This window comes from Phocoena phocoena, chromosome 11, assembly GCF_963924675.1.
Source record: "Phocoena phocoena chromosome 11, mPhoPho1.1, whole genome shotgun sequence".
NCBI lineage: Eukaryota > Metazoa > Chordata > Mammalia > Artiodactyla > Phocoenidae > Phocoena > Phocoena phocoena.
Genome location: NC_089229.1, coordinates 760114 through 777889, shown reverse-complemented (window position 1 = coordinate 777889; position 17776 = coordinate 760114). Strand labels below are relative to the sequence as shown.

General features: G+C 59.4%; 1 protein-coding gene across 1 annotated transcript; it reads left to right on the top strand.

Moving 5' to 3' along the window:
• The first annotated feature begins 1843 nt into the window (after positions 1–1843).
• Positions 1844–3700, top strand: PIM3 (Pim-3 proto-oncogene, serine/threonine kinase). Its single transcript, XM_065887433.1, has 6 exons — positions 1844–1931; positions 2038–2147; positions 2236–2286; positions 2373–2742; positions 3257–3433; positions 3513–3700. Exons 1-6 carry the CDS (start codon positions 1847–1849, stop codon positions 3698–3700), a joined length of 981 nt encoding a protein of 326 aa, XP_065743505.1. The 5' UTR covers positions 1844–1846.
• The last annotated feature ends 14076 nt before the right edge of the window (positions 3701–17776 follow it).

Below are 17776 nucleotides of genomic sequence, written 5' to 3'. Positions count from 1 at the left end.
CTGAGGACCATCCAGTGGTCCCCTGGAAAAACCCACAAGAAGACAAGAGCCCCTGGATTCCACTTCAGGGGCAGGCATCCTGCCTTGGATCTGACCCCATGAGGAACACTGTACTGGCCTGGGGACTGTGGTTAACCGGCCGGCCCTGGCCCTGCCTTTATGGGTCCACATCGCAGGAGGGCGGTGGGCAGAGCTCCAGAAAGATAAAAACCTAAGAGCTGTACCAGTGGAGGGTCTACTCTCTGCCCTGGGAGAGTGACCGTGGCAGCTAAGGGATGTGACTTGGGGTAGGCTGGGTGTGCTGAGGGAGCCAGCAGGCTGGCCAGGGCCCCTGAGGCAGGTGAGCGCACATGCTTGGAAGTCACACCTGAAGGTAACCTCTGATGGGCCCAGGGATGTGGATGCCATGATGAGGTCCCAGCCTGGTCCCCAGGGGCCACGGGGAGTACCTGCGATGCCAGAAGGACCAGTACCTTGACCTCCTGGCTCCCCCAACCCTCAACCCTCTCTGGGATGGCTGTGGGAAGCAGTGGACGTCCTGAGCTCAGCCACTGGGACCGGCAGACGACTGCTCACACCTGAGCTGCTCAGGCCGGTGACTTGGGCTGAGGTTGGCAACCCGTGGGTTTGGATGAGTCTATACAAAAGGCAGAGGACAGGCTCAGGTCCAGACGAGGGCCCTGAAGACCTAGTCTGGCTCTGGCTCTGACAGAGGCGGGCAAGGTGGCCTCCCTGGTAGAGGTGGACAGCAGCTGGGCCTGGAGGGCAACCAGGTGGGTGGAGAGCCGAGGAGGGCTCTCCAGGCACGGGGTCAGCAGGGCAAAGTTCCTGGGAGGGAGGCGGAGTCAGGGAGGGACCTCGGGCTGCGGGCTTTGAAGTCAAGCCCGGGTAAGAACGAAGGCCCGGGGTAGGCAGAGTGGAGCCTCAGCCCACCCGGGGGCTGCGAGGCCCGGGGCGCTGTCGCCCGCGGGGTCCCCCAGGGGGCGGAGGTGCCAGCCGCTCCAGGCCACGGGCGCGTCGGGGTGCGCGGACTGCCGGGAGGTACGAGCACAGCCTGGGGTATCGGGGGCGCCTCCCGGACCCCGCCGCTCCTCGGGACCCCACCGCCGCATTCCTGGCTCAGCCGCCCTCGCCGGGCCGGTGTAGCCGGTGACCTTCCCGGCGCGGCCAGGGCCCCGCCCCGTCCGCGCGACGCCACTGGCTGGGCCCCGTGCCCTTTGCAAACACCGGCTCCCATTGGCTCCCACGGCCCCGCCCCGCACTCCCGGGCCACCGCCCGCGCGGGAACTGCGCGTGCGCGGGGGCGTGTGTGAACGCGGAGAGGTGACGCGCCACGCCGTGCCGTGCGCCTCCGCGGCTCCGCTCCCGCCAGCTAGTCCCAGGCGGTTCGCCGCGCCCCCCGCCCGCCCCCGCCCACTCCGGAAGGCGCGCCGGCCTCTTCCCGCCGTCGCCTCGGCAGCTTACGCGGGTTCCAAAGGCGACCCCCGCCGCTCGGCCCCGGCGGAAGGGGGCGGGGCCCCAGCTCGGCCCGCCCCCGCGGAGGGATACGCGCGGCCGCGGCCCAAAACCCCGGGGCGAGGCGGTCCGGGCGTGTGAACGGCTCGGCCTGCTGCGCGTGTCGTCGTGGTTCACGCGGGGCTTGGCCGGGCAGTGCGCCGCGCGGACGGCCTCGCCCGAACAGGACCGCGGTCCGAGGCCGGCGCTCCCGGCGCACCTGCCTGCTGTCCGCGTCGGGGCTACGCGCGGCCCGGAGAGGCCGTCCTCCCGCGTCCTCCACCGCGCGGGGAGCCGGGCCGGGCGAGAAGCGGCGCGGAGGCCGGGGGCCCGCGCCCGGCCGCCGCCCGCGATGCTGCTCTCCAAGTTCGGCTCCTTGGCGCACCTGTGCGGACCAGGCGGCGTGGATCATCTCCCGGTGAAAATCCTGCAGCCAGGTATGCGGGGGCCGGGGGTGTGGGCGCGCACCGAGGTTGGGCGTCCACCGGGGTCGGGGGGCCGGGCTCCCCGGTCGCACCAACCCCGCCCGTGCGCTCTCCACAGTCAAGGCAGACAAGGAGAGCTTCGAGAAGGTGTATCAGGTGGGCGCCGTGCTGGGCAGCGGCGGCTTCGGCACGGTCTACGCAGGCAGCCGCATCGCCGACGGGCTCCCGGTGAGTCTGGCCGCCCGGCACCCTGTATTCTCGGCCCGCGCGCGTCGTTGCGTCCGCGTGGGCCTGACCACTGGTCCCTTCCCCCCAGGTGGCCGTGAAGCACGTGGTGAAGGAGCGGGTGACCGAGTGGGGCAGCATCGTAAGTGTGGGCGGGGAGCGCGGGGCGCCGGGCGGAGCGGGGGACGCGGGCGCCGGGCGGAGCGCGCTGACCGCCGTGTCCCTTAGGCCGGCGCGGCTGTGCCCCTGGAGGTGGTGCTGCTACGCAAGGTGGGCGCGGCCGGAGGCGCGCGCGGGGTCATTCGCCTGTTGGACTGGTTCGAGCGGTCCGACGGCTTCCTACTGGTGCTGGAGCGGCCCGAGCCGGCGCAAGACCTCTTCGACTTCATCACGGAGCGGGGCGCGCTCGACGAGGCCCTGGCGCGCCGCTTCTTCGCGCAGGTGTTGGCCGCCGTGCGCCACTGTCACGGCTGCGGGGTCGTGCATCGCGACATCAAGGACGAGAACCTGCTGGTGGATCTGCGCTCGGGCGAGCTCAAGCTCATCGACTTCGGCTCGGGTGCGCTACTCCGCGACACCGTCTACACCGACTTCGACGGTGAGCGCCCTCCCCGCGGCGAGGGCCGAGGGGCTGGCGACTGTTGGGGCCGCGCGCCGCGCCGGCTTGCCCAGAGCGAGGCCTCGGGCCGTTGGGTCCGGCAGGTTGGGGCGCGGGGCGGACTCCAGACTCCTCTTGGCCGGCGCCGCCTCGGGCCTCCCCTGCGCGCGTGCGGAACGCGGGGGCGCCGCGCAGAAATCCCCGCATTGCGGTGCCGGGGAAGCCGCGGCTCCCCGCCCCTCCCCTTCCCGGTATCCTCACCTCACATCTGTTTGTTGTGAAACCGGACCCCGCGCTCATGTGACCCGCCTCCCGCGCCGGGCCAGCTGGGGGGGCGGGGCGGCCGGCGCCCGGGGAGGCCACGCCTGCCGGGGTTTTTCCAGGGTGAGGACCGGGCCCCGGCTCCAACGCGGAGAGGATCAGCTGGGAGCCAGGGGTCTCGGTGTTCGTGTGCTGCCGGCCTGGTGGGGCGCCGACCCGGCAGCCAGTCTGCTAAGCCCCGTGTGTCCCCCAGGCACCCGCGTGTACAGCCCCCCGGAGTGGATCCGCTACCACCGCTACCACGGGCGCTCGGCCACCGTGTGGTCTCTGGGCGTGCTGCTCTACGACATGGTTTGCGGGGACATCCCCTTCGAGCAGGACGAGGAGATTCTTCGGGGCCGCCTCTTCTTCCGCAGGAGGGTCTCCCCAGGTGCGCTGAGGGGCTGGGCCTGCCACTGGTGGCGAGGTGTCGCGGGGCGGCCCTGTCCTGACCCCCTCTTCCCCCACAGAGTGCCAGCAGCTCATTCAGTGGTGTCTGTCCCTGCGGCCCTCTGAGAGGCCCTCGCTGGACCAGATCTCTGCCCACCCCTGGATGCTGGGGGCTGAGGGGGGCACCCCGGAGAGCTGTGATCTGCGGCTCTGCGCCCTGGACACGGACGATGGGGCCAGCACCACGTCCAGCAGCGAGAGCTTGTGAGCAGGGCCTGCCCCTGGCCGTGGGAACCGGAGGGGACCCCTGCGCTATGCCCGGGCCCTGCGCTGGGCCGGCTCTGCCGGGCTGTCTGCTCCTTGCGAAAAGCAGTGACCTCTGACCCCTGGTGACTTTTTCCTCTGGCACCGGCCGGTTCCTTTGCTTTGAGTGCCTTTTCGAACGCTGCTCTCACGGGACTTAGTTTTCTCAAGCTCTGTCTGTCCAAAGACACTCTGGTCGAAGCCAGGTCCTGCCTGCCCACGGCCGGCGCTTGACCCGAGACCGGAGCTCTCCCGTGTCCTGTGGCCTTGTCTCACGTGGGCACGGGGTCCCTCATCATGCCCCCCCCCCCACCCTCGTGTCTCGGTGTTCGTCTGGGCACGTCTGTGCACAAGCAGTGCGACGTTCAGGCCTTGCTGCCTGCCCGCCCGCCCGATGCGTGTGCAGGCCTTGCCGCCCACCCGCCCGCCCGCCCGCCCGATGCGTGCGCAGCCGTCTTATTTATGGTGTGACCCCGACGAGGGCTATTTATTGTTTAATTTATTTGTGGAGGTTCCTCCCTCCCAGCAGCCCTAGCTCCTCAAGGCCTGTGGGCAGAGGAGGGGGCGGCTGTGCGTGTGGACCCCAGGTCCCGATCCTACCCGTGTCTGTCAGAAGGTGGACTTGTACAGTGGCTAATTTAAGGGGAGTGGGTGACCCCGCCCCCTTGCGGCTCTGCGCCCTTGGGGGGTGGGTTTTAAATTATTGACCTTGTACAGTCTGCTTGTTGGCTCTGGAGGCTGGGGGGTGGGGGGACAGAGTCTCAAGCCTTTAATTTATTTCAGCAGTTGTGTTTGTGTGATCCCGGTGTGCGTAGGCACTGCGGATAGGGTTTTCTTTCAGTTCAAAAGTGAGATGTCTGGAAATCATATTTTTTTATACAGGTATTTCAATTAAACTGTTTTGTATGAAATGGAGATTCTGTGTTTACGGGGCTGGGTCATCTTGGGTAAGAGAAGAGGTTTGGGGAGAAGGGATCTCTGGTCCCTGCATAGCTCCCTCTGCATTTCCTGTGGGGAGGTAGCCGCACGAGGCGGGGAGGTGGCCGCACGAGGGGCTCAGGCGCTTCCCTCCCAGCTTTTGGCCTTCTTGCTACCCCGTTTGGACCCTGCTGCCCCAGGGGAGTGGGAAACACACTGTGCCCTCAGGGGCCCCTGGGGGGAGGAGCAGGGAGCCAGGTCCTGGGGGGTGTTGCCAGCACGAGTCTGGGGCCATGTCTGGCAGTGGCCCCAAGAGGCTGGAAGGGGTTCTGAAGCACGAGGAGAAGTTTGCCAGGGGAAGGGGGTGGGAGGTGTTCCAGGTGCGGAGGACAGAGGTGGCGCGGTTGGGCCCCGGCCTGACAGGTGCAGGGTGAGGTGGCGGATGGGAGCCACAGCCAAGTCCAGTTGTGGACACGTGGGTCAGGCTGCAGTGTGAAGGGCAGTCCGTGGAGCGTCTGGCCATGCCCTGCCCCGCCTCCACGGGAGCCCTGTGCTGGGCGTCTTGCGCTGGGGCAGGTGCTGGAGCCCCCAGAGGCCTGTCCCTGGGTCCCACGGCCCAGGTCCCGTGTCTCATGCCTGCTGGTGGGCCCTGGGAGCAGAGTTGGACAGAAGGGCGTCCGGGGGCCGAAGGTTAGAGCAGAGGCAGGAGGTTTTGGAAGGCGAAGCTGGAGGAAGTGGAGTCGGCCTTTCCCCCGGTGGGCAGGCGCTGGGGTGCGGCTCCGGCCTCGGCCACTCAGAAGTCAGCGGGCGTCCGTGGCCTGCCTGGGGCCTGGCGCCTCCCCCCGGAGCTGCTGCTGCGCCCCAGGCCTCCCCGGGGTGACCCCCGCAGTGTGTGGGGTGCCGGGCAGCACTGCCCGAGTCCTCCCAGGCTCCGTGGGGCTCTTCCCCGTTGCTCACCCTGCCTCTCCGCGGAGCGGGGCACTCGGGCGGCGGCCCCGCACCCAGGCTTGAGGACGGGCCCCCGCCCCCCACCCTGGTGACAGTGATCCACGTGACACCATGATCCCGGCTCCCCCTCTTGCCAGCTGAGGGTGCACCCGGCCCATTTACCCCCCATCCTCAGTCAGTCTGTCTTCCAGACCATCCAGTGAGCACTCCCAGAGCTCGCCTTAGTGTGGGACCCAGTCCGGCTTGGGGAGGGCGAGGCGCCCCCCACTGAGCCGCCAGGCACTGCAGCCTGCTGGGAAGGCAAGGGACTCGTGGAATTGGGGACCCACTTGCTGGGGATGGTCTGTGCCACTGGTGCCCCTGGTGTCTGCGGGCCCCTCTGCCGGGGTGGGGTCTGTCCTGGCAGTCAGTACTGGCCCTGTCGGTGGGGCTGGGGGCTGGGGCTGGGAGAGGGGGCTCCTCTGGCGCAGGGCCTCTTGGGACCAGGATGGGGTTGTTCCCGCGGGCAGGACCCCCAGCCCCGCCTTGAGGCTGCTGGCACCGTCGGCTGTGTGGACGGCCTGCGGCTGGAGCAGAGGGGACAGGCTGCTTGAAGACCGTGGAGCGCCCGACCCCCCGACCCCTGTCCTGCCCTCCTCGAGGCTGCCAGCTTCTGGGCCAGGCCCAGGCTTCTTCCAGCAGCCCCAGTCCCAGGGGCTCCCCTGGTCCAGGGGCTCTGACTCTGTCTGCCCGGCCAGCCCCCATCTCCACTCAGCCTCTGATATCTTGACCCGTTTAGTATCGAGGCTCCTTTAGAAACACTTGCTCACCTCCAGCCCTCAGGGGCTTTCCTTGGGGTTGCACAGAACCCCGAAATCATCACGGAAAGAACCGGAAACCCGAACGCGCTATGGCCCTCGGGGGTGCGAGCACCTCTGCTCGGAGGCGCCCACGCCCACAGGAGCGACACAGTACACCCCGCACTGTGCTCCCGGCCAGGCCTCCTGAGGGCCGGTGGGTGCTGGCCAAGCGATGAGGTGGTGGGCGGGCCACCTCTCCGGGCTGCTCACCTACCTGCCTGAGGCCGGCCCAGCTTCCGGGGCAGCGTCTGGGAGGCACATCCAAACCCACTTGCCACAGCTGTCAGGGCCTCGCTGTTTTTTTCCTCCGGTGCAGCCCCCAAAAGGAAACCTTGGCGTGGCTTTGGTGCCTCGGCTTCTGAGAAAAGGGAAGTGAACCCACCTGGGAGCCCCACCCAACCCTCTGGGCACCCAGACCCTGGCTGGGGGAATCCCCGTGCTCTCCGAAGGGGACAGGCTGGGTGGCTCCCACGGGGGCGGTGGAGACTGGACAGGCAGGGGCTGGGGGGCCATCACCTGCCTGCGTGACCCTGGCCCTGAGCACTGCGGCTGGGAAGGGCACCCGGGTCTGTGGACGCTGGCACGTCACAGGCCCGGGCTGGAGCAGGACAGGGTACGCACTGAGCTGGAGGCACACGGGGGCCTCCGGGGAGGATACCCTGTGAGCGGCGGGGCCCGGGGTCCTGGGCAGGCGGCAGGCGGCAGGGACGGTGTCGGCCAGGCCCGGCCGGCCCACAGTGCAAGGGTAGGGAGAGGAGCTCGTTGGGCCCAGTTCATCCCTGACCTGCAGCTGTGGCTGAGGGGTGCAGGGCCCAAGCTGATTTGCTGGCCCTGGGGTTCCTCAGTGGGTCTGTCCCCTCTCTGCAGAGGGCTCTGATTGGGGCGGGGCGGGGGGAGCTGCCTGAGCCCTGGGCACATGACTTCCAGGCAGCCTTGGCAAACCCCTGAGCTTCGATTACACAGTTGACACCCCGCTCTGCCTGCCCCCCGCCTGGTCCCCAAGGGTTCCTGGCAGTCAGGCCTGTCCGGGCAGGGAGGGGAGCAGGGCCTGCCCCTCCAGCACTGGTTACGGCCCTCCTCCTGGCCTGGTCCCGGCAAGAAAGCCCTTCCCAGGTGCTGGCCAGGGTGCGGTGGTATGGGGGCCTGCTCCTGGATGAATGAATGAGGGGCCCCTCTTTTGGGGATAGGTCACCTATACTCGGCACTGAATGAGTCAGGTGAGGGAAACTGAGGCTCAGGGAGGTCAGGGACCCACCCAATGTCATAAACAGCCAAGAAGACCACCCCACCTAGGGAGGGGAGGTGCCCTAGGGCAGGACCCCATCTTCCTAACACACAGAGCTCGGAAAGGTGGGCTGGCTCTGACCTGGCCTCTGGCCCCCTCCTGCCCACCCTGCTGCCAGGAGGCCACCTGCCCTGATACGAGGCTCAGGCCTTTGGTGGGCATGGCACCTGACATCACTGGGCCTGCACACCTGCTGGGGAGGCTGGCATCTGGTCCAGGGCCTTCAGGCTTCCCCACCCCAGGCAGCCCTGCAGGAACCTGAGCCAGTTCCTTGGAAGGATGGAGAGGAGAGCTGCTGATGCCCGAGGCACCAGGCCAAGCCCAGCCCAGGAGCCATCTGCCCCATTCCTTGCGGCCCCCAGGTCCCCTCCAGAGCCTGGGCTATGGGGAAGGGGCTGGACTGTGACGGTGAGAAGGCCCTGCTGGTGTCAAGTGGCAGGGCCTCTCTGGGTTGTAGATGCCCTGGGTCCTGGGACCCAGTGACTAGGAAGCCTGGGAGGTTCCACCCCCTGGGCAAGGCCGGCCAGGAAGCCAGGGTTCCTGGACCACTGGGGCACTGCCCGAGGCTGTGTGAGCCTGAAAGCACCAGGCCGCTTGCTGGTCTCCCACTTCTCACCTTGGCAGGGGGAACGGGGCCTGGAGACGTCTGGACTGGGGTTCATATCACGGCGTGGCCCGTTTGATGGGTCCTCACAGAGGCACCCCCATCCTGGTGAGAGTGTGGGGAGGGGTCTGCAGCCCCACCCTGTGGAGCACCCCAAGGGGGTCGCCCCAAGCCTCCTGACCCTCCCTGCCGGCTGGCTTCTGCTCACCACGCCTCCCCCAAGCCGCCTCAAAGGGCCCTTTCCCTCTGGAGGGAAGCAGACACTCCTGACCCCAGGGGCTCACCCCTGCCAGAGGGGCAGTGACCCAGACAAATGGGCATGATGGTTTCGGGATGTGACAGAGACATGGTGGTGGGGTTCTTAGGGGTCGCTGTCGGCCTTCCTGCTGAGTGGGCCCGAGAGATGGCACTGGCAGCTCTGCAGAGATCTGGGGAGGGGGCGCTGGCAGGGGGAACAGCAGATGCAAAGGCCCTGAGGCAGGTGGAGGAGCCCAGGCCCAGCTTACTCAGGGCTGGAAGCAAAGGACAGACACAGGAGGGACTGCACAGCCTCCACCAGCACACGCGCTCCTGCAGTGGCCCTGGATTCTCCCGACAGCCTGCTCCACCTGGGTGGGCTAAGGGGGTGGGTAAGCTGAGGGGAAGGAGGTGGGGGGCTTCAGAGGCCCTGAGCCCTGAGCAAAGCCGTGGGGCCGCTCTGGGCCTTCCTGCCCAAGCTCCTGCCGGCCGCAGCGCTCTCTGCTGAGAGATGAGGGTTAGGGTGCAGCTGGCCCGCAAACCTCAGCGTGCTGGCTGCCGAGGTCCCTGGTGCCGTGGCTGACTCCGCATCCTTCTCAACAGGCCACAGCAGTGGGGGGGGGGGGTGCCCCCTACCCAGGGGCCGAAGGAGGCGCCCAGTGACCCGAGCCGGCCCTGGAGCAGGTCAGGGGCTGCTGTGGGGTCCCGGAGTCCCAGCTCTGCCCCTGCCCAGTGCAGGCCACTCAGCAGCCACCTGTCTCCCCTCCAGAAAGGCCCAGGGGTACCACAGAAAGGGTGCGTGTCTGCCCTTGACGGTGTGCGCGTCTGTGTGTACCTGTGGGCGTGTATGTAGTGTGTGTGGGTGTGCACCTCTGTGTGGTCTGCGCATGTGGGTGCTCGTGGGCACGGGCACGTGTGTGTGCACCCGGGCAGGACCTCATCTAGGCAGAGCCCGGAGCCAAGACTCGGGGTGTCCTCCCCCCGTGTTCCGCAGCTGCCTCCGCTGTGTGACGCACCCTCCCTTCAGACGCCGCAGCAGCCCGTGGGGGAGCCCCTGTGACTCAGCGCCTGCGGGGGGGCTGGGAGGTGACAGAGGAGGAGGCCGGAACCGGGCAGAGAAGAGGGCAGGAGGCTGTGGCAGTAAAGGTCCTGGCCCCCGAGCGCTCCCACCACCCAGCGGCCACCTGCCGCGGTGGCAGTGCGGTTACACGCGTGTACGGTGTCAGGGCACAAAGGCGTGTTGGCCCACGTGTAGGGACCGTCTTCAGCCCCCGAGGGGGCTCAAGAGCCATGAGGGCATCAGGGTCATGGGACGTGGGGGTTCCCAGAGGGCCCTGCCGAGATCTGAGGGGGGGTGGGGGCAGGGGGCCGAGGGGAGGTGAGTGTGCTGGAGTGAGGGGGGGTCCCGGGCGTGAGGTGCACGTGGGGGGCTCAGGGTCCTCCAAGTCCAGGAGGCAGGTGGGCCCCTGATGACTCGGGAGGCAGAGGCAGTCAGACCCGAGGGGGAGTGGAGGCTCCCCAGGCCCCTGTCCACATGCCCAGGACGCCCCCGCAGGCACAGTGAGGCCCCTGCCTCCACAGCACCCGCCTCCGATGAGTGCTTCAGGGGAGGCCCTGTTCCATCCTGGTGCTGACCTGCCCTGGGCCTGAGGACTCCTCTTTGCGCTGCCGTGCGGGAGGGGAATCTCAGGACCTGGGGGCAGCCGGGGGCTCGGAGCTGTGGTCCACTGGCCTCCCCACCCTGGGACGTTACGTCCCCTTCCTCACCACACGTGGTCACTGGGGGCCAGCAGTTCTGTCTGCCCTGTACCTGACTCCCTAGTGGGCACAAAGGGACTGAAGTTTGGGGATCCCCGGGGCCAGTGGGGTCTGTCACGGGGCGAGAAGCAAGGGCCGAGCTGGGCCTGGAACACAGAGGTGTGCACCGTCGGGTTGGCAGGGTGGATGCCATCTTTCACCCCGGCCACACCGCAACGGTCCCTTCCCTGGGGACACTGGAGCATGGAGTGGAGGAGCCCTGGCCTGGGGGTGGGGTCTCAGGGAGGGGCAGAGCCCAGGGCAGGGTGGTGGCACTTGTGGGGCAGGCCTAGCCCCTTGGCACCATGTTTGTCTCTGTCCAGGCAGCCCACCCTGCCCATCCTCGTGGGGGTCCCCCCTGGGGTCCTCCAGGCCGTGTCTGTCTTCGGGGCCCTGCTCACTGCCCCCCAAGGTGTGCCCGCCCAGGTACGCCCCCGCCCGGCCCCGTGCACACACCAGGCCTTTCTCTGCGCGGCCACTGGAGGTCCTGGTCAACCCTGCCCCCCCCCCCAGCCCTCTCACCCGCGCCCAAGAGCCGCCAGCTGCCCCCGCCTCGGGGCCCACCCCCACCGCCCCTAGACAGTACCCCAGCCTCCCTCCGGGCCCCCAAGGTGCTATGGGTCCCTCACCTCCCGAGGGGCCTGCTCGCTCCAGGACCTGTGTGGGGCGGAGGTGATGAGGGGGCCTCCGCCAGGGTAGAGCCCCGGGGGCAGGGTCCGGGTCAGGCCCTTCCTTTCAGCTGGCTGCCTTTTTAATAACAAGCAAAATTCCTCTTAAAAATACTCTGAGCCACTTTAAACATTTCTCAGAGAGTTAAATGGAAATCTAATAAAATCTGTGAAAAGTATTTTTAAAACAGCTTTATTGAGGTGTAATTTACATCCCATGAAGTCCACCCACTTTCAACGACTTCAATGAGCCACCCACCCTTCAATGGTTTTAGTAAAACTTCCGAGTTGTGCAACCACCACAGTCCGATTTTAGCACGTTTTCCATCCCCTCGATGATCCCTTGTTCCCCACGAGCAGTCACTCGTCCCCCACCCCAGCCCCTGGCAACCATGCACCTGCTTTCTGTCCCACAGACTGGCCTTTTTTGGACATTTCATATAAACGGAATCTACAACTTGTAGCGTTTGGTATCTGGCGGCTTTCGCTGAGCACACGCATTTTGAAGTTCATCCGTGACGTAACACGTCCATAGTTGGTTCCCATAAACATATTCCATTGTAGGGAACACGTTCTGCTTATCCATTCACCAGCTGATGGATGTTTGCTTTTTTCCCCCCACATTTTGGCTCTTACGAATAAGGCTGTTATGTACATTCAGGTACATGTCTTCGTGTGCACGTACATTGTCATTTCTTTTAGGTAGATACCTAGGAATGGCATTGCTGGGTCATGTGGGAAATTTCCATGTGACTTTTGAAGGAGTTGGCTCTACAGTTTGCATTCCCACCAGCAATGTGCGAGGCTTCCAATGTCTCCACGTCCTTGTCAACGCTCATTATCATCTTTCATTCTGACTGTAGCCATCCTAGTGGGTGTGAAGTGGTGTTGCATTCAGTTTCCATTTGATTTTCCTAATAGCTAATGATTAGACATTGCACCAAAGAAGATACCCAGCTTCCCCCCTCCTTCTTTGGTTAAATGTCTAATCAAACTTTCGACCTATTTCTTACTTGGATTGCTTGTCTTATTGTTGTTCTTTAAAATCTTATATATGTTTGTGAATTGTGGTAAAATACACACAACTTTCAATGTATGTCGTATTCTGAGTTGTGAGTGTTCTTTATAGATTCTAAATGCAAGTCCTTTATTATTAATACATATAAGATTTGTGACCATTTAACCCAGTTTTCACCGTCTTACTGCTGGTGTTTGAAACACAAAACGTTGACTTTTGACCAAGTCCAATTTTCTGTTTTTTCCATGGGTCCTGTCTTTAGTGTTTCCTGCACCTACTCAAGGGCACAAAGGTTTTCTTTTATGTTTCCTTTCAGAAGTTTCATGGCTGTAGCACCTACATTTAGCTTTATGGTTCATTTTGAGTTAATTTTTGTGTATGGTGTGAGGTAAGGGTCCAAACTCCTCTTTCCCCATGTGGATATCCAATTGCCATAGCACCATTTGTTGAAAAGAGTATCCTTTTCCCCAGTGAAAGCTGTGGCACCTTTGTCAAAACTCATCTGATCGTTTATTTCTGGATCTCAATCCTGTTCCATCGACCTGGATGTCAGTCCTTACTGCAAAACGTGCTGTCTTTATCACTGTAGCTTTAGTGTAAGTTTTAAAATTGGAAACTGTAAATTCTCCAGCTTTGCTCCTTTAAAAAATTGTTTTGGCTATTTTGTGTCTTTTGCATTTCCATACACATTTTATGATCAGATTGCTAATTTCTGCCCCCCCAGAAATCCACGCACGTTTTGATAGAAATTGCATTCGGTCTGTTCAGTCTGTGTGTATCGTAACAGTATTGAGTCTTCCCACCCGTGAACACTGAATTTCTCCCCGTTTATTTAGATCTCTTTACTCTCTCTTAGAATTGCTCTGTAGTCTCAAGTGTACAAGTCTTGCTCTCCTTTTGTTAAGTTTATTCCTAACCATTGTATTCTTTTCATTGCTGTTGTAAATGGAGTTGTTATCTCAATTTCCTTTCTGGATCGTTCATTGGTAACGTATCGAAATGCAGATGGTTTTTGTATGTTGATCTTGGGTCCTGGAACCTTGCTGAACGCACGTATTAGCAGCTTTTTCCCTCTATGTTCTGCCATTTGGCCCCAAATGTGTCACAAATGCAGAAGTGCATAGTTTCTGGTGGAGGAAAAGGGAACCTTCAGGTACGTGGAAAGTACCAGGAAAATAATGGAGAGGAAGAGGTTCAGTGAAATGACGCCAGAAGCTTTAAAATTTAAACTCCCGCTGTCACCCCTAATCCGAGTGTGCATGGATCTGATCCTAATTAGCATATCAAATACTTGGAAAATTGATCTGACAGGTAGACCTCCACCCAGGTCTCAGAGTGAGTACTAGGTGGTGCCCACGGGGCCAGACCTGATAAGAACAGCAAGCATTGAATATCGATTGGACATTGGAACCAGAGCCCACAGGAAACTAACATTCTCCATGGGCAGGGGGAGACCCATAGTACTCAAATGTCCGGGGTAGAAACTGAAATCGCTTGGTATACGAAGAACATGAAAATCTCAACTCACATAAGAAAAGACAATAGACGCCAATGATGGGACGACACAGATGTTTGAATCATCTGACAGGGACGTTAAAGCAGATTATATAAAAATACTTGAACTACAAATTGCAAACAGTCTTGACAAAATACTAACATAGAAAGATTTAGCAAAGAAATAGAAAGATATAAACAAGCAAATAGAAATTTTGGAACTGAAAAATTCAATAACTAAAACAAAACAAAAAACCCTCACTAGATGGATTCAATAGCAGAATGGAGATGACAGAGGAAAGAATCAATGAACTCGAAGATATATCAATAGAAATGAATCTGTGGGAATTCCCTGGTGGTCCAGTGGTTAGGACTCAGCGCTTTCACTGCCGAGTGCACAGGTTCAATCACTGGTCAGGGAACTAAGATCCCACAAGCTGTGTGGTGTGGCCAGAAAAAAAAAAAAAAAAAAGAAATTAATCTGAAAAATAGAAAAAAGATTTAAAAACTGAACAGAGTCTCAGGGGCCCATGGGACCACAACAAAGGGCTATATTTGTGGTGCTGGAGTCCCAGAAGGAAAGGAGAAAGACTGTGGGGCTGAAAACATATTTTGAGGAAATAATAACTGAAAATGTTGCAAGTTTGGTGAAAGATATAAACTTACAATTGAAGAAGCAGGGCTAATCCCATCCAGGATAAACTGAAAGAAATCCACACCAAGACGCTTGAAAATCAAATTGCTGGAAACTACAAACAAAGGAAAAATCTTAAAAGCAGCCAGAGAAAATTTATGTATTACCTATAGAGGAACTATGAATTGAATGACTGGTCTTCTCTTCAGAAACCGTAGAGACCAGAAAGAAGTATTGGTAATACAACATTTTTCTGAGCACTGAAAGAAAAGAAACGTCAATTCAGGTTTCCACACCTAGCAAACTTCTGTAACTTGATAAACAGCATCAACAAAAATCCTACAGCTAATATCATACTCTCTGTGGAAGACTTACCGTGAAAGGCTTTCTCCCCAAAGATCAGCATCGAGTCAAGGATGCCCATCTTGTCATTCTTATTCAACACAGTACTAGAATCTGTAGCCAGTGCAATAGACCAAGAAAAGGAAATAACAGCATACGAACTGGAAAGGAAGAATAAAACTGTCCTTTTTTCTAGCAACACAATTATCTATGTAGAAAATCCCAGGGAATCTATTTTTTAAAAAAGAACCAAACTGTTAGAACAAATAAGTAGTTTAGAAAGGTTGCAGGATACAAGATCAACACAAAGAAATCAATCATATTCCTCCTATATATAAGCAGTGAATAATTGGAAACCAAAATTTTAAGAAAGTTGCTATTTATAATAGCTCCCATTTAATAGACATTAAAATGTCTAGGTGTCAGTTTAGCAAAACGTGTACAGGATCTGTGTGCTGAAAACTACAAAATGCTGTTGGAAAAATCAGAAAGATCTAAACAAATGGAAAGACTTACCATGTTCATGGATTTGAAGACCCAGCATAGTAAAAATGTCATTTCTCCCCAAAGTGATCTACAGATTTCACACGTTACCAGCCAAAATTCCAGCAAGATTATTTTGTAGATGTAGACAAGCCAGTTCTAGAATTTATATGGAAGGGCAATGAAGCTGGAATAACTAAAACAATTTGAGGACTTCCCTTGTGTTGCTGTGTTAAGAATGCAGGGGACACGGGTTCGAGCCCTGGTCTGGGAAGATCCCACATGCCGCGAAGCAACTAAGCCCGTGCGCCAAAGCTACTGAGCCTGCGCTCTAGAGCCCGCGAGCCACAACTACTGAGCCCACATACCACAACTACTGAAGCCCGAGTGCCTAGAGTCCGTGCTCCACAACAAAAGAAGCCACCGCAATGAGAAGCCCACGCACCACAATGAAGAGTAGCCCCCGCTCGCCGCAACTAGAGAAAGCCCGCGGGCAGCAACGAAGACCCAACACAGCCAAAAATAAATTAATTAATTAATTTAAAAATAAAGACAGTTTAAAAAAAGTTAAGAAAACCCCATACACAGGGAGATCAGCTTGGTGCTTTGTGAACACCTAGAGGGGTGGGATAGGGAGGGTGGGAGGGAGGGAGACGCAAGAGGGAAGAGATATGGGAACATATGTATATGTATAACTGATTCACTTTGTTATAAAGCAGAAACTAGCACACCACTGTAGAGCGATTATACTCCAATAAAGATGTAAAAAAAAAAAACCCCACAAAACTCAGCACTAAGAAAACAACACAATTTATAAATAGGAAAGGTCTTGGGACTTTGGGCATGGGTTCGATCCCTGGTCAAGGAACTAAGATCCTGCGTGCCGCGCAGTGTAGCAAAAAAAAAAAAAAAGGATGTGACTACAAATGCGAAAGGTCTTGAACAGACGCTTAGCATCATCAGCCACGACAGAATCGCAAACTAGAACCTTGATAAGAGAGCACTGCGTGCTTCTCAGAGCGAGTAAAGAAGAGACACTGACAATACCAAGTGCTGGCGAGGATGTGAAGCAACGGGACTCTTGGATGGGGATGCTGGGAAGGCAAAGCGGTGCGTCCACTCTGGGAGATGCTTTCTCAGTCTCTTATGCAGGTAACTATATGCTTACCGTGGGAAACAGCAACCCAACCTCAGGCGTTTGTCCTAGAGAAATGAAAATGTGTGTTCACACACAAACCTGTACATGAATACTGGTAGTGACTTTATTTGTAACAGCTGGAAACAACCCAGACATCTTTCAGTGAGTGAACGGATGAACGGGCCGTGGTGATCTAGACCATGGAATACTACCGAGTCACGAAAGAAACAAACTGTTGATTCACACAACCTCCCAGATGAATCGCAAGACATTACAGAGTGAGAGAGGCCAGTCCCCAAAGGCTGCCTTCTATCTGTTTCCATCCACAGGACCAACCTACCATCATGGAAAACAGATCAGTGGTTGCCAGAGGTTATGGGTGGAGGAAGTGTGCCCGAAAGGCATGGCAGGGGGTAGGTTTCGGGGTGATGTAACTGTTTTGTAACCTGTTACAGTGACGGCTATCGGCATGTGTTAAAATTCAGAGAACTGTCCACCAAAACCAAAAAGTCAATTTTTAATGGAGGGGATAAATTAGGAGTTTGGGATTAACATATACACACTACTATATATAAAATAGATAACTAGGACCTACTGTAGAGCACAGGGAACTCTACTCAATATTCTGTAATAAACTATATGGGAAAAGAATCTGAAAAAGAATGTATATATATATATATATATATAAACGGAATCACTTTGCTGTACACCTGAAACTAACACAGTATTGTAAATGAACTATATTCCAATATAAAATACAAATTAAAATTTAAAAAGTCAATTTTACTATGTGACAATTAAAAATTAGATGAACAAAATATTTTTTAAATGTATGTTTCAGGCCATTTTTACGCGCGCCCGGGCTTTCTCCTCGCAGCGAGTTCTCCTGCCGGGGGCGAGGGGCGACGGCCGCGCTTTCTCGGGGCACCCAGTCGCACAGTCTGGCGCATGCGCCCGGGAGCCGGGAGGATGGTCGTGGGGTCCCTCCTGGGTGGGTCAAAGGCGAGACAGAGCCTTGCAACCCAAGACGAGGGAGGTGTCCTTAAAGATGTTCCCCCCGATAAAAGCCACAGCGGGGCGGGACGGGGGGCAGAAGCCGCGGGCCCTGGAGCCCCGTCCCTAACCTGCCGCGGGGGGGCAGCCAGGCTCCCCAGCCCCTCCCTAACCCCCCGCCCCTACCCGGCTCCCGGAGGCCTCCCGGGGCCGCCCCTGCCCCTCGCCCTCCAGGGCGTGTAGGCCAAGCCCCAGCCTCGTCCCCCGGGGCAGCCTCCCTCCTGCGACGGGCCCGCCCCGCAGCTGCTCCCTCTCCGCACCCCACCTGCGCCCCAGCCGCCGCCCTCCGGAGGAAGCGCGACCCTCCCCAGCCCGCCGCGGGGACCGGGGCGGAGACCAGACTTGGAGGCTGGGGGCGGGGTATCCTAGCGGCCGGCCCCGCCACCCCGCCCATCCCGCTGGCTCTTCGCGAAGCTCGCACCCGGCAGATCCCCGGAGGCTCCTGGGGCGCAAGGGCTGGGAGCGCTGCGGGCGCCGGGGTGGTCAGAGCTGCGGAGAACCCTCGCCCGAGGCGCCAAGTGACACTGGTCCCGCTGCAGAGGCAGGTGCGCCCCTCACCGCGAGCTCTCGGCTGCTTCACCCA